This window comes from Antennarius striatus, chromosome 15 (assembly GCF_040054535.1).
Source record: "Antennarius striatus isolate MH-2024 chromosome 15, ASM4005453v1, whole genome shotgun sequence".
Taxonomy (NCBI): Eukaryota; Metazoa; Chordata; class Actinopteri; order Lophiiformes; family Antennariidae; genus Antennarius; species Antennarius striatus.
In genome coordinates, this window is record NC_090790.1 from 12,092,501 (window position 1) to 12,108,554 (window position 16,054).

General features: G+C 38.0%; 1 protein-coding gene across 3 annotated transcripts; it reads left to right on the forward strand.

The window, feature by feature from the left end:
• The first annotated feature begins 5,240 nt into the window (after window positions 1–5,240).
• On the forward strand, window positions 5,241–15,223 carry myo1hb (myosin IHb). Of its 3 annotated transcripts, none has more exons than XM_068334171.1 (32): window positions 5,241–5,283; window positions 6,175–6,336; window positions 6,698–6,813; window positions 7,719–7,917; window positions 8,002–8,082; window positions 8,184–8,363; window positions 8,451–8,549; window positions 8,641–8,754; window positions 8,844–8,915; window positions 8,993–9,112; window positions 9,265–9,332; window positions 9,422–9,527; window positions 9,616–9,696; window positions 9,800–9,891; window positions 10,005–10,099; window positions 10,817–10,863; window positions 11,116–11,196; window positions 11,282–11,387; window positions 11,568–11,685; window positions 11,836–11,949; window positions 12,037–12,113; window positions 12,190–12,258; window positions 12,379–12,463; window positions 12,562–12,724; window positions 12,858–12,941; window positions 13,121–13,214; window positions 13,381–13,436; window positions 13,510–13,645; window positions 13,722–13,792; window positions 14,334–14,431; window positions 14,543–14,642; window positions 14,734–15,223. In XM_068334171.1, the coding sequence occupies exons 2-32, from the start codon at window positions 6,211–6,213 to the stop codon at window positions 14,758–14,760; spliced, it is 3,075 nt and encodes a 1,024-aa protein (XP_068190272.1). In that variant the 5' UTR covers window positions 5,241–5,283; window positions 6,175–6,210; the 3' UTR covers window positions 14,761–15,223. The 3 variants fall into 3 exon arrangements, with proteins under 3 accessions (XP_068190272.1, XP_068190273.1, XP_068190274.1); XM_068334172.1 differs by having other exon boundaries at window positions 5,247–5,279; XM_068334173.1 differs by lacking the exon at window positions 5,241–5,283 and having other exon boundaries at window positions 6,198–6,280.
• The last annotated feature ends 831 nt before the right edge of the window (window positions 15,224–16,054 follow it).

Here is a 16,054-nt window from a genome sequence, read left to right on the forward strand (position 1 = left end):
GGAAATGGAAACCATCCCAATGTGACTAGTTTTCTGAACTTGAGTTGATCTGATCTTTGATGCTTACTGTGACACAGCTCTAAATTACTCCATTCAGTAGGAGAAAATGTGGTAACTTTAATAAATAAATAAATAAATATGAATAAATAGTAAACCTTTTATTAAATCATAATATAAGGCATAATATGTGTCTGGGTAGACATATACTGTGTGTGAATTGGTGTCAAGGGGTCAAACACGACTGGCAAGGAGAACCCAAAAGCATGACAGAGTAGCGGGCAAGTAAAGTCTTAATACAGGCAGGGGTCAGGTACCGGGTAATCAGTTTAACAAATCAAACGACAGACTAACAGGCAGAGTCCAAAAACAAGACGAGATCATACAAAGGAAGGCAATCCAAAAACCAGGCAGACAAATCCAAAGAGGGGTCGAAGAAAAGCAGGGTCTGGGAAACAGGCTGGGTCAATCACAGGAATCAGAATAGCAGGCAGAATCGAAGGCTGGAGAGTCAGGGCGAACACTACCGCGATCTGGCAGGGAGCAGAGGGATGAGCTGGCTTTTGAAGTGTGGAGACAGATTGGGGAGTGGTTGCAGGTATGTGGAGAGATGGCTGGTGCAGGGAATGAGGTGATTGTAGATGAGACAGGATCTGGAATGATATGACATGTTAGGAAAAGAAAACAAATGAAAGTCCGGAGACATGACAATTAGAGCTTGACTCGACAACTCGTAAACACTGTTATTGGGTTACAATGAACATTTTTTTGATTTTTTGTTTTGTATCTTTGCATTTGTATGTATTTTGTACATAACATTTACAAAATACAATTTTTTTGAAAATTTTGAAGTGCATTCTAATTTATGTGTAGCTGTCAAAAGTACGATATGTGTTTCTGAAATAGTACAATTGACGAAAAAGTTACTTTTAGAAAATATAATACTTGAATACCTTTTTTTATTTACTTTCCACTCTAACGTGCCGCCATGTTAGATTACCACAATATAGAACTTTGACACGGTTTAATAAATAGTCATTATAGTGTGATGTAGTGTGATATTCCAGTGACCTAGCTGACCATGTGAAGAATCAAAGGAACATTAAAATTGAAACTTGTCCTTTACAGAAGACTGGATGACCTCTTATTGAAATAGAGGACCGTCTGTAATTGTTGGAAGCGCTCGGGCGCTTGCAGCAAATCAAACTGAGGTGAAGTAAGACAATGTGAGGAGGACATGCTGAGGTTGCTGCATTGTGGGACTGTTATAAATGTACGTAACATATCCCTCTGGTGACATCAGACCACTTTACCAAACTGAGTACACAAGTACAGAACCTCAGTAGGGCGCTGCAACATGGACTCTAAGGTGAGATGTAATATTTATATTTCTAGAAGCTAAATGCCAGAATATTGTTCTACAGGTTAATGTTTTGTTTTTGATAAATGATGACTTTTAATCTCTTAAGATTATGAATTACAGAACCACAAGCTTTGTGATGCTGTTTTTTTAAATTATATTACAATGTGTTCAGTGAGAGTTCCAATACAATCAGACAACCCCAAGTTCTAGAGGAGACCGCACGCAATGAATCCATAAATGATTGCAGAACCGTTTTTTGTATGTGTGTGTTTGCTTTTGATAGGGCTGTGAATCCAACTTTAATACTGCTTTTAGGTACAATTCAATTCTAATGGCTAGGTGTTGTGAGAATGAGCATTTGATGAGCCTGTGCAATAGGGCCATATTAGTAGAGGAGTGGTCTTATCTTAAAGAACGGCTGCCTCCCAGATATCCATCAGTATTTGCATAATGGATTAGAATATGCTAATGAAGATTTTTCCAGTATCCTGTCTTACATCGCTCCGTGTTTTGGCCAATCCTCAGTAATGTAAGATGCCTTTGTGGATGCTGACAGGAAGTACTACGTTAAAGTTTAAACAGTTGGAATAACAGGGCAATGTCACTCTGCTCACAGGGCTTTAACAACAAAATTACAACAGAAACATGTGGCATCTTCTATTGTTGTTTTAACATATCAATTTGAAAAACTTATATGTATTTGAACACATCTTCATCTCCTCTTTTCCATTCATCTTTATTTCTTCTCTTAAATGAAAGCAGAAAATGCAGAAAAGTACTGAAAAAAGGATTTTTTAAAGCAGTTGTATCATTTGCAAAGGTGTTACTATAACACCTTTGCAAATGATACAAAGGTTAGATAATAATAATAATCTCTGAACATTTAATCACATAAAACATGGCTGACAAATTAGAATTATAGTGTTAAATTTCGGAACTTCATTATTTAAAGATTATACTGATAAAATGTATGATAATTAAAGACAAACATTGCTATAGGCTTGAAGTTAATATATGACAGCTGGTAGCACAATATGTTAATTCAAATAGTTGTGCTCATTGTCACTGCAATGAAGACTTGGTAATTAGTTTGAAATGCATCTACCTAATCAATGATCAGTAATCGAATACCTGTGCTGTAATTTTGTTGGGAGGAGGGCGAGGACGGGTCTCTGGGCGGATAAAGTTACGACATCCTTGTATTACATAGTCACAAACACACACTCAAGCACACACAGATACACACTTTTCCTTAAACACATAGCGTAGCCGTTCAGCACTCAGGCAATGCGCTGAAGGCATGTTTGGTGCCTGGGCTCCATGAATGTTTAACCACCACAGTGCCTCCATGGCCAGTGAGCACGCTGCCACCTCATTAGCAACAATGCAGGGACATCGACCCAGCAGGAAGCAGCAGTGCTACACTTTTCCTACACTGTTGTGATACTGGGCCAACTTTGACCCGGCATTTGAACCAGGGACTGATGAAGAGCTGAGCAGTGAAGGACTTAGTGTTTGAAGCAGTTACTTAATGAAATGTCTGTGTTAACCTTGAGAGGCTCTACAATGGAACAAGTTGATGGCTACTAAACTGCCATCACTGGTTGTGCTTGTCTGAGTTGGATGCCTAAGGACTGACGTTCCAGTGAGCTTGGACTGGCCAGGGTCATCACACAAGACTGAACGATGACACACATGGTTTTGGAAGTAAAGCAGGTAATATCACAATGATAGCTTTGTATCCTAAGTGTAGTTTGTTGTACAGAATTTCTGTTTCCACCGGTTTGTTTCTGCATCTTTTTTTCGGGGGATCTTGATAAAAAATTTGATGTAGATCACATTAAAAATCTGTTGTGATTTGTGACTGATAAGTCTGTCTGGTCAGAGAGCTGTGAGTATGATTTGGGCTTGATTGAATTACATGTTCCTCTCAGTATTTAGCAGAGATATGCTGGAAAGAAATATGTGAGTGCCATTATAGTTTATAATTACCTGTGATCAAGTTTTTATTTGTTTATTTAGTTAACATGAAGATAACTTGAAAAATTTCAATAAATTTTTTTTTCGTAGGGGTAGGCCGAGGAAGTAAGGAAAATGTACGTTACTATCGGCCTTAACATCTCACACCTGTTCACATTTCCCATTTATGAATCAACAATTGCTTTCAATCAGTAATTATCAATCATTCTACTATGTTATTGAATCAAATAACAATTTGAATCTAATAAAGATAATGTAATGTGAAATGAGAAAATCTTGACTGCCGTTTTTCAGCTCGGACCTCCTTGAGACTATTGTGTTAATGTTAGTATATTACAAGTGCAGAAGAGTCACGAATTTGAAGAATCAAATTTTGATGAATCACAGATTTGCACATGTAAGCCGAACAAGTTCTTTGCATGTTACACTTGAAACAGTGGCAACAGAGGATGTTGTTGACCGTTGTGGTGGAGGACTCTGATGGTCAGGTTTCTCTAGACACCTGGAGCCTCCTAAATGTGTGTTGCCCTGGGTGATGTGTGGTGTCAGTCAATCGCCCACGAGGAGTGCTATCTCTTTCAGGGGCCTAACTGCCACTTTGTGGCAGCGTAACTGGATCCTGTAACGTACTGGATAGACAGGGACAATGGAGGGCCCTCTCAGGTGGTCTCCGGGTCAGATAGACTTTCGTGTTCTGTTGTAACTGTGACAAACTTCGAATATGATGTATTGAAGTGTTTATTCATGCTGTACCTTCTACATGTGACTATTCCCTTTTGTTTATTTCATTGATATATATTCTGAAACATCTTCACCACTGACCAACTTCCTTCACTGTTAATGAGAAACATTCTAGAAATTGTTCACCATCCTTGTGTTGTTTTTACATTAACTGTGTGTTCAGCAGACAAAATTTTCTTTCAATGACAAAAAAATCTCTGCGCTACACACTACACCTACCGACACAACCCTGTTCATCGAAAGGTTGGCACATCCAAAGATTTTTTTCGTATTTCCTGAAATTTACTTTACAAAATAAAGACAGCAAAAAAAAACTACACAACAGAGGATCATAAAAACTTAAAAGAAAGTGTTTTATCCCCATCTCCACACCTGACAAGATGGATTGCAAGATAAATAATTTAAAAACAATTTTCTTCCCCCTCAACCACCATGATTCTTGTTCAAGCCAAAGACATTAAACTTGAACTGTTGAGTTTTAGAGGAGCTTTTTACTATATTCTAGGGTTCAAAGCACATAAAGCATTTACACGTATGGTTTGGAAGGTTTTCAATTAATGTATTCCTTCAATCGGTTGATGAACTTTCCTCTTTTTGTAAAGTTCCAACGAAAGGCCTCTTCTGTCAAACGGGCATATCCATATTGTTATTGTATAAGTGAGTGCTGAACTTTCACATTTTGAATCATGGACCAGTGTTACACAGTGTTCTTAGAAGTAGCAAGTTTAAGTTTCATGTTTATTTATTCTTGTATAGCCCAGATTAACAGAAAATGTCTCAAAAGGCGGCCTCACCAAACTCTGATTTGGACTATTTATATAGGACATATGGGTTAAAGATTGTCTGAGTTACTACTACAGAGATGAAACATGAACATTGGACAGAAAAATTCAAGTTTACTGAGGAGGAGGTCCACTGTTCTATTGTGATGAACCATGTAATCAGTTGTAAGTATTACAGACACCTAAGATATAAGGCTCAGACCTGTCTTTCTGGTATACAATGGAATATTTGGAATGAGGTTTCCTTTGTCGCCATTTCACCCAAATTATTAATGGTTTCCTATTAAAGGAAGTAGAGGCTGTAATCTATCAGCGTTTCCTGTCATATATATTACTGTTATTTCCCCCCTATAAAATCAGATGTTCAGTTCAGAAAAGGGACAGAGACACATGCAGACACATCAAGGATCCTCTGGGTAGGTAAGGTTTTGGTGTCTTTTCTTTTCAAATTTTTCCAGAAAGTTTTAATGCTCACATAGTGTTTTGAAAAATCATTTTTTTTCTGGTATTTTAGGGGTAGGGTTATGTCTTCTCGATAGAATAGGTTAGAATAAAGTCAGAGTAGAACAAAGCAGAGCAAGAACTATTTTGTTACTGTAGAATGATCCATGAGTGTCAGTTACTTGTTTTGGTGACAGGTCTGCTCAATAGTAATGAAAGACAAAATGCTGATGTATAATACTGAGTGTGCACCTTCATAATATCCTATGTCAAGTACCACATGTTTGCAGATTGTCTTTCTTCTTCAGCTGTGTATTTCTAAGATGATAGCATTATGAACATTATTCCAGAATTTTCCTTTGACATTCAAATTTGGATTCATTTGTTATTTGCACTCCTGTTAAAAAGTAAAGGCAATCAAGCTTCTCTTGTAGGCAGATGTTTCATGTCTGTTCTGTCCTCCCCCTGAGAAAGATTTATGCCTCTTTAGACAACACAGAACCAGATTAGATACTGTAAGCTGAATTTAGATCCACCAAGAGCAAAAAGGATGCAGCCAAGGCCTCCGATAGCTCTGACTGGAAGCAACAGATATCTAGACAAACAAGCAGAGATGAGTTTCCCTCTGGGGAAGATGTTAACTAGTTGTGTTGTCATGTGTTCAAGTGATAACCTCAACAAAAACAGGATGAGGACATGACATATAAATCAGGTTTTAAAGGGAAGAATGAGAACCAGGCTAAAAACAATATGGTGTTAAGGGAATTCATTAATTTTGTTTTCAAGTGCTTCATGAATTTTGACAGTTTTGTCATTTTACCCTATTCTGCTGTGATACCTTGTCACAAATGTGTTTATGCTGGGACACAGAGCCTGGAGGAGAGGTGTAACCAGATCCTGAGGAACATGGAGACCTCCCTGACAGCACGAGATCGCGTGGGCCTCCAGGACTTCGTTCTCCTGGACGCCTACACAAGTGAGACTGCCTTCCTGGACAACCTAAGGAAACGCTTCCATGAGAATCTCATTTATGTGAGTCTTCTGTGTGGTTTTAATATCAGATAACCTGACAACTTCTCTATTTCTAATTAAAGTTCACACTGTTGACCTTTAACCCAACAAAATCTGATGCTGCATTTTCTTTTGCTGAACCTGATGATGCAAGCTGCTGAAGTAGCAGCTTGTGTTTTCATAGAATACAAAGCAAGCAGTTTAAGGGTCATTTATATCCACAAGGGCATGACAACTGATTAAGAAAACATATTGCTTTTGATAAGAGGAACAAAATCAGCTAGCGACTGGGTGATACATGGACAACACAATGCAGTGTCCTTTAATCCCATTTGATTAAATATCTTAGAACATGACTTCCCTTCCTTCTCTTTCTCCACAGACATACATTGGGACTCTCTTGGTGTCAGTTAACCCATATAAAGAGTTAGATATCTACAGCAAGAAGCAGATGGACACCTACATGGGTGTTAACTTCTTTGAGCTCCCACCTCATATGTAAGGTTTTTTTTTCCACTTTATTTTTTTGCTGTGTTTTGCTATTTGTGCAGTATAAACTGTGAGGGGAGCCTTTCTACATATCTATACAGCTTTTCTTTTGGTGTGATGGTGGAAATGATCCACTGTTCTGGTCAAGACTGAAATACCACCTGAACAACTGAATATTTTTCTATCACCTGTCAAATAATACATTTTTTATCATCCTCATCAAATTAAAAATGCAGCTGTATGATAAATAAAACCGATTGAAATATTTCATAAATAACTTCATGAAATTATTAATAACTTCATAATGGCACAGAAAACTTCTATAAGTATGATGTTATACTGTAGTCATTAGGCTAGAGGCAAACACCCAAAAAGAATAACTAACCAACCCATTTGGTTTTGAACCAATTAGGTTTAAAACTAATTAGGTTTTGAAGTCACTTGGTTCTGAACTAACTAGGTTTTAAATTATTATTTAACATAATGATTGCATTTATATTTATGTTATTATTTAATCATTATTTGTGTTTATTGTTTACGTTTACACTGTTTACATTTACACTGTGTGTTTTTACAGCTATCCTGGTTTATGTGCTTTCAATGGCCCCTTAGGGACTAATAAAGTTATTTGAATTTGAATTGAATTGAATATAGTTTTACTGTGTACAGCAGGCTGTATTGCATGCAGCTAGTGAAGGGAATAATCCAAAGAACAACCGTAGAACAAGAATTCTAGGGTCCAGGATAAGATGGAGGTAAATGAAGTGTAGTCTCACCTAGCCTGTATAATAAAATAAGGAAAACTCTCCACAGGAAAACAAATAGGAAGTCCTTTCAAAACAAGACTTCGGACAATAAACTCCATTTTTAATTATAAAAATAAGGCTGGCTTCAATCTGTTATTGTACTTTCAGCTATGCACTGGCAGACAATGTCTTCCGCACTATGCAGTCTGAGTTCAACAACCACTTCATCCTTATCTCGGGGGAGAGCGGGGCTGGTAAGACCGAGGCATCCAAGAAAATCCTGCAATTCTATGCTGTCAGCTGTCCAAGCACCAAACTCCTGAACAACATCCGGGACAGACTCCTTCTCTGCAATCCTGTCCTTGAGGTCAGTGACCTTCATGTGTGCTAAATCATCTTAGAGAAGAACTATATTTCTACAAAAAGTATATGAATATTTTTTATCTTCAAGGCTTTTGGAAATGCCAAAACTCTGAAGAATGACAACTCAAGCCGTTTTGGGAAATACATGGACATCCAGTTTGACCACCAGGTGGACTGAAATTACTTTATTATATTATTTTACAGCACACATAATAATGTCCATACCAAATCTCCCTGCAATGCTCTGACCTCAAGAGTCACACTCTTCAGGGTGGTGCAGTCGGTGGTCACATCTTGAGTTACCTGCTGGAGAAGTCCCGTGTGGTGCATCAGAACCATGGTGAGAGAAACTTCCACATTTTCTACCAGCTGGTGGAGGGAGGAGAGGAGGATCTGCTCCGATGGCTTGGCCTAGAGAGAAACTGCCAGCGTTACCGTTACCTGGTGCAGGTCAGTAGCCATCAAACAACTCGCACACTAGCTGGTGAAATAGAAATCTCTGTTTTACTTAATGTCATTTCTGCTATTTGTCTCCAGGGTGGTTGTGCCAAAGTTAGCTCAATCAATGATATAAGTGACTGGAGGACCGTACGAAAAGCCCTCGCTGTCATAGAGTTCAGTGAAAATGATTCTGAGGTGATTTGCTACATTGAAAATTCAATATTATTAAATCCATATATAATGTTTTTTGGGCGGGTTTCACAAACTATTCCTTTCTGTAATGTAGCAACTGCTTGGAATAGTTGCTAGTGTGCTCCATCTAGGAAATATCAAATTTGAAGCTGACGCTCGAGGATATGCCTGCCTCAGAGAAAATCAGGAAATGCACTGGTTGTCAAAGGTGAGAACCACAATAATGAAAATTTTGCATTGCAATAATATAATGGAAGATTGAAGTAAGACTTTATTTGCTTTGCCCTGACTTTACAGTTGCTTGGGATTCCTACCCAGGTTCTACAACAGGGCTTAACTCACAGGAAGATTGAAGCCAAAGCAGAGGAGGTGGTTTATTTTATTTGATTGAGAGTCTAAAATTTTCCTATTATTTGATTTTAACTATTACCATTCTGCTGCTCAAGGTGCTCAGTCCCTTCTCTGTGGACCATGCAGTATATGCCAGGGATGCCCTTGCCAAAGCCATCTATGGCCGCACTTTTAACTGGTTGGTCAACAAAATCAATGAATCTTTAGCGAATAAGGTGAGAAATAAAAGGATAAATGAAAATCTGTAAATATTTTTTGTGTTAAATTGCTACTAACATAATTTTTGTGATGTTAAATGAAGTGGAAAAGGAAAAAATCATGGTTAGAATACAAAAATTGTATTCCTATCTGAATCAATTAAATGTAGGATCCATCCAGGAAAACAGTGATTGGTCTGTTGGACATCTATGGTTTTGAAGTTTTTAATGTTAACAGGTAAGACACAGTGCACGTGAGTAACTTCTTCAGCAGCAGACTTACGAAATGAAAAGTTTGTTACTGACTCCATCATCAATTTACTTTAGCTTTGAGCAGTTTTGCATAAACTACTGCAACGAGAAGCTTCAGCAACTTTTCATCCGGTTGACCCTCAAGTCTGAGCAAGAGGAGTATGAGAAGGAAGGAATTGAGGTGGTGGAGCCAACACACATTTTTGTGCATTTTGTCATTCAAACTGTCACTGATGTGAAAAAATAAACATATTTCTTTTAATGTACAGTGGGAACCGGTGCCATATTTCAACAACAAGATAATCTGTGATCTTGTGGAAGAGAAATACAGAGGAATCATCTCTTTATTGGTAAAGAAATGACTGAGTTAGGATTTTCGAGAGACGAAAAACAGTTTACCCACCCACTAAAAAAAATCATGGATGAATGATAGCTGCTTCTCCTTTCCTGTAGGACGAGGAATGTTTACGTCCTGGGGATGCCACAGATCTGACTTTACTAGAGAAGATGGAGGAAAAGATTGGTGGTCATCCTCACTTTGTCACGTCAGTTCGGGTCTTCAGTTTGACTAACAGTACACATTTTCTGCACGTGCTTTAGCAACTTAACTAAAAGGAGTAAGCATTACCATAAAATAAGCTATTTCCTCTTCCTGCAGACATAAACTTGCGGACCAAAAGACAAGGAAAACACTGGAGAGAGGAGACTTCCGCCTCTTGCATTATGCTGGAGAGGTTACATACTGTGTTGTTGGTAATACTGATATTGATGATATGATATGCTTCTTTACATGGAATAATCATTTATTCCTCTGTTGAGCATGTTTAACTAACAGCAGCCAAAGGGTAAATATAGTCAAACAGAAGTACAGACACAGAGGGATCAGCAATATATATTTTATATTTTTATATATTTTATACTGCTGAAATACGAAGTTTGATTAATTAGCTGATATAATAGGTCAAGCTAATTACAATTTGTCTCGCCCAAATTTCAAGTGTGGTCTTCCATATATACAACTTCATGAAATGTAATATTTCCCTGTGCAACACACTCTGAGTTTTACTTGCAGTACATGCATAAAACCTGTTGCCTTCAGGACACACTCATCTTGACAAATATATGCCTGAATAGAGAATATGTGGCTGTCCATTACTGGCCCATCAGATGTCATTTAAAATAACCTATGGGATATCAGATTAGATCTGTTAGTTATTTAGAGTATTCATTGTGTATATATTATAATTTAATCCAAAATTCTCAAAGTTTAGAGAAAAATACATATATATGCACTCAAACACACATAACTAACATAGACTAGAATTTTTTTTTATTTGTTTTGGTAAATATAATTTTCCATTGGTGACCATATAATACTGATAATACCTATTTTTGACAAAGGAGAGATTTGTTGCTGCCAAGAACAAATATACTGTATTTAAATGTGCTCTTTGTTTTTAAAACCTTCAGGATTCTTGGACAAAAACAATGATCTCCTGTATCGAAATGGGAAAGAGGTAATTTTATTTCATTCTCATGAACATTGGGGAAGATTTTACGTTGCAGGTAATGAATTCAAATACAGTTCAAGAAAAAAGACACTGCATTTATACAAATTCTATACTCAATCAGAATCTATATTAATGTATGACTTATACTTTACTGATACCAAAAAACCCTAAAATAAAACAATATATGTAAAGTCATTCAGAAAAAAACACACCATATCTGACATTTTGAGTGCTTCAGCAGTTTTCCCTTTTCTCAAGGTCATGCGACAATCCAACAATGCAATCATCCGACACTGTTTTCCTTCTACTGAACCAGACAGCAAGAAGAGACCTGAGACTGTGAGTAACGATTCAAATGGTGATGATGTTTATTTACAGTAAACAAACCATCATACTCATACACCATTTTCCTGCGACCCATCAGGTGGTGACTCAGTTTAAGAGCAGTCTGGTTGGCTTGACTGAGATTTTAATGTCGAAGGAGCCCTGGTATGTCCGCTGTATTAAGCCCAATGAAGCCAAGCGGCCAGGTGAAGCCTTGTTTCCTAAAATTCCTCAACATCTGAAAACATCTTATAGCCTTATCCAATCCTATGCAACTTTATTTGTTAGTGAAACGACACTAGTCCTAACCCTAACAGCTACACTTATAAATTATAGAACACAGTGACCCCTTAAACTCTCCAGATGACCTTTGGTGTCTCCTGCAGGATGCTTTGATGATGTGTTGGTAAGACATCAGGTGAAATATCTGGGCCTGATGGAGCACCTGAGGGTCAGGCGTGCTGGATTTGCTTACCGACGCAAATACGAAATTTTTCTTCAGAGGTACTGAAGCAAACTTAGAACTGTCTTGTTCTTGGTGAAACACACCTAAAGTAACTGTTTTTCTTAAAGACATACAATAGATTCTCTTAATCTAATTTAGACTCATACCTTGAAAATATCTCAAATCTTTGTGTCTCCTTTTGTGCTTAGATATAAAGCTCTGTGTCCAGACACGTGGCCTCGCTGGAATGGTGCAGCTGCAGAAGGGGTGCAGCGCCTGATAAAACACCTGGATTACAAATCTGATGAGTACAAGATGGGCCGGTAGGCAAATTATATATGAATAGATCCCAAAACACTGCTCGCGGTGAGATACTAGCGTTTCTCGCTGTTTTTTATTGCACCCTCAAGGACAAAAATTTTCATCCGTCACCCACGAACTCTGTTTGCAACAGAAGATGCCTTTCAAGTCTGCAAAAATAAACTAGGTGAGATCAGTTGCACTGTAATTCTAAATTAAGCATCATAATCCTGAGGATGGAGCTCTAACTCTCTGAATTACAGCTACAAGGATTCAGGCTAAGTACAAAGGCTACCGAGTGAAAGAAGGCTACCTGAAACAGAGACAGGCTGGTGAGTACTAGAATATGCAGAGATTCATTTTCTGTATGAAGTACAAAGTTGACCAAATATTCTCAAATAGCTACATGGCAAACTTTCTGTATAACTTTATGTGACCTTTTCACCTAATAGCCACAAAAATTGAGAACTGCTGGCGAGGTCTGATGGCAAGAAAGGAGCGTGAAAAGAGAGCCTGGGCAGTCAAGGTCATCAAAAAGTAAGTCACCTCAACAACTGAAATTTGAACAATACATGCAAATGACGGCCACTCAGTCCATTTTGTGAGCTTTATCAATCTATTGATTTTTGTTCTAGGTTCATCAAGGGCTTCATAACTAGAAATCAGCCAACCTGCTTTGATAATACTGATTACTTGGCATATGTGAGGCACAGCTACCTCACACGGCTGAAGGAAAACCTCCCCAAAACAGTCCTGGAGAAAGACTTGTGGCTCACCCCTCCACCTGTACTGCAAGAGGCAAGTGGTACATCATTTTTAAATTCACAATTTTTCAGTGTAAAATTTTATTAGTCGAAGTCACAACCTTGAAATGTTGGAAATAGTCAAACTACTGAGCAGGTTTCAAACAACTCTTGCAATTTTTTTCTAGGCTTCCCAGCTTCTGAAAAAGCTTTACATTCGCCACATGGTCCGGAATTACTTTCGAGGAACCCCCCCGCAGCGGAAAGCACAGGTACAGAGCTCAACATGTCCACTTTATGTTTAAAATGTCAAAAATTGTAATTTCCCTACATCTGTTCCTATGCTGCCGAGATTGGCTCCGGCTCTCCGTGACCCGCTGCAGCGGATATAGCGGTGGTAATCTGAAGATGGCTGGCTGTTCCTATTATTGACCTGTTTCCTTGTTTTCAGCTTCATTTAAAAGTACTTACAAGCTCCATGTTCAAAGGAAAGAAGGAAAACTACCCCTTCAGCGTGTGCAGGCCATTCATGGACACCAGGATAGGTAAGACTGTAATTAGTGCACTGACCACATATACTCATATACATGTCAATGTCAAGTTAGAGGCATAGATGCTCCAGTTCTTAAGTGAGAATTTATCCGATTATTAGTACTCAAATCGTGTGTGAAACCTCTTTCATGGATTCTCGATGCTTTCTATTATTTGAAGGTGCAGAAGACATAAACATCAAAGTGCTACAGATGATTCGGCATGAGAGCATTCAGGTAAACTAGCACTGGCATTATTGGTGCATCGTTCTCATTTGTAATACGCTGCATTTGTGTGTCCGTCCTGTAGTACAGCGTGCCAGTCGTGAAGTACGACAGGAACGGGTTCAGACCTCGTCTCCGGCAGCTCATCTTCACGCAGGAAGCTGCCTACCTGGTGGAGGAAGCCAAGGTCAAGCAGCGGATTGATTACAACTCTCTGAAAGGTGGCCAGACAGATAGTTTCAAAAACTTCTGCTTATATGTTGGATGTACACATTTTAAGGGCTTTTTTTTATGTAGGTGTATCGGTCAGCAACCTGAGTGACAACTTCTTGATCCTTCATGTTACATGTGATGACATCAAACAAAAAGTAAATCAAATGACACCCTGGTGTGTGTGTGTGTGTGTGTGTGTGTGTGTGTGTGTGTGTGTGTGTGTGTGTGTGTGTGTGTGTGTGTGTGTGTGTGTGTGTGTGTGTTGGGCACAGTGACTTTCCCCCTTATCCTGTACTGTACTTTCTTTTAATATGAATTCATAGGTATGTACGGTAAATCTGAGAGTTACATTATGTTGTTTAAAAAGTTAAATCTAACATTCTGGTATATTGAACTTGCTTTATGTGAGATCCTATGATTAAAGATCAAAAGGTTAAAGATTAAACTCAACCTTATTAATCCCCCATGGGGGAATTACTTTTTTTAATCAAGTTATTTCTGCTGCACAGAACAGACTATTTTTAATTAAATTATTTTCTTTTTAAACCGTTTTTTTTTCATGGATATTAACAGTTTTTTTATGCAGTGCTGCAGTGCCCCTCATAGGCGACATGTCAGAATAGCATTATGTAATAATTTAGGAATAAAAATATTGACATCTAACAGCTGAGGTACTGTAACCATCTGTTCTTGTAGGGGGATCTGGTTCTGCAGTGTGACTATCTGTATGAGGCCCTGACTAAGCTGTGTGTTATTGCCAACAAGCAGAACTACATTAAAGTTGTCCAGGGCAGGTAAAAAAAACCAAACAAACAAAAATAATTTTATACAGCAATTTTACAGCTCATCTTATAAATAGTTTAAAAAAAAAGTATACATACATGATTCAATGTGAATCATTGCAGTGTGAGATTTGACATCCAGCCTGGCAGAGAAGGCTTTGTTGACTTCAAGAGTGGTCAGGAGTCCGTGATCTACAGGGCCAAGAATGGCCATTTGATGGTGGTGAGCGTGGACTTCATCGAATAATCATGGCGACAACGCAAAATTATTATTTGTTCAAAACACTGACCACGATCATTGTTATCTTCTGCAGGAATCTACGAGGACAAAGTCCAGATGATGTTGCCAGTGATTTGGGATGATGCAACATTGTTTTCTCTTTAATTCGGCCACATGGTTGTGGCTAACTGTGTTTTATGTTACCTGATTTTTATTTTTTACGTCTATATGACAGTATAATCCAATAATGTGGATGCAAATATAACACAACTACTGTACTGCCAATATCTTGTAGTTAACAGACAGGGAACGAGCAGCCCCTACAAGTCAGTAGCTGCTACTACAAGATCTCTTATTTTGACTTGGACATAAAACATGCACTGAATTTTCATGTATCATAAAATTTATGTTTATGCCTTGATTTTGATTAAATGCCAGAAAAAAATTTTTGGTGAATAAAAGTAAATCCGTAACGGCGTCACAGTTACTCAAGGCTCATTGTTCTGTTGAGTTTCTATGTCTGTAAAAATGCTTTGAAATGTCTGCTGATGTAATTGAGCGCTTTACAAATAAATATTGATAGATTGTTTGATTGATTGATTGATTGATTGATTGATTGATTGATTGATTGATTGATTGATTGATTGATTGATTGCATTTGGGGAGCAATAGCTAGCTTCTGAAACTGCTGTGTGTGTTGGGAAAACCTGTTTCCTGTCATTTGTGTGGATGTTCGACAGCTATCATGCACCTGAGCATTGTTGTAGATAAAGTACATGTACTTTTGCTTCACTGAAAAAATGGTCCAGGGATGTTCTGAAGTAAACAACAAGTTCATGGTGAGAATGTGTGGGATGTGCTGATCAAACCAGTCCAATACACCAAAGTTCTACCTGACAATTTACATGACTTACAGGATTGAGAATAGATTGTGTTCCTATGAGTAGCCCTGTGATGACCTGGTGGCTTCTACAGGATGTACGTCACCTCTCAGCCAATTGTCATCCAGGATAAGCTTCAACCCACCTACATAAGTGGCCACAGAAAATCCCATAATTTATCCTCTTTGGGAACTCTTACACTGAGACTAAGAGAAATGAGAAGCTTACATATGCAAGGGAAAAATGGACTGAAATTGTGTGTTTATTACATTCATTTTAGAAAGTGTGGACAGACTGTCCTCATTTCATTTACCGATTTAATTTCAAATTACTGATATTAGCATATTTGGAGAGACAAATGTGATCCTCAAGTACATTTTATTTGGCACTTATCTCATCATAATTGCATTGTTATCGGTTTTATCTTCAATTATTATCATGAGTAAGCAATGAATGAGCTTATACAGGTCTGACAGACGATCAAAAATGTATTAAGGATATGATAAATCTCACAAACTGATTGGACCTGAAGTG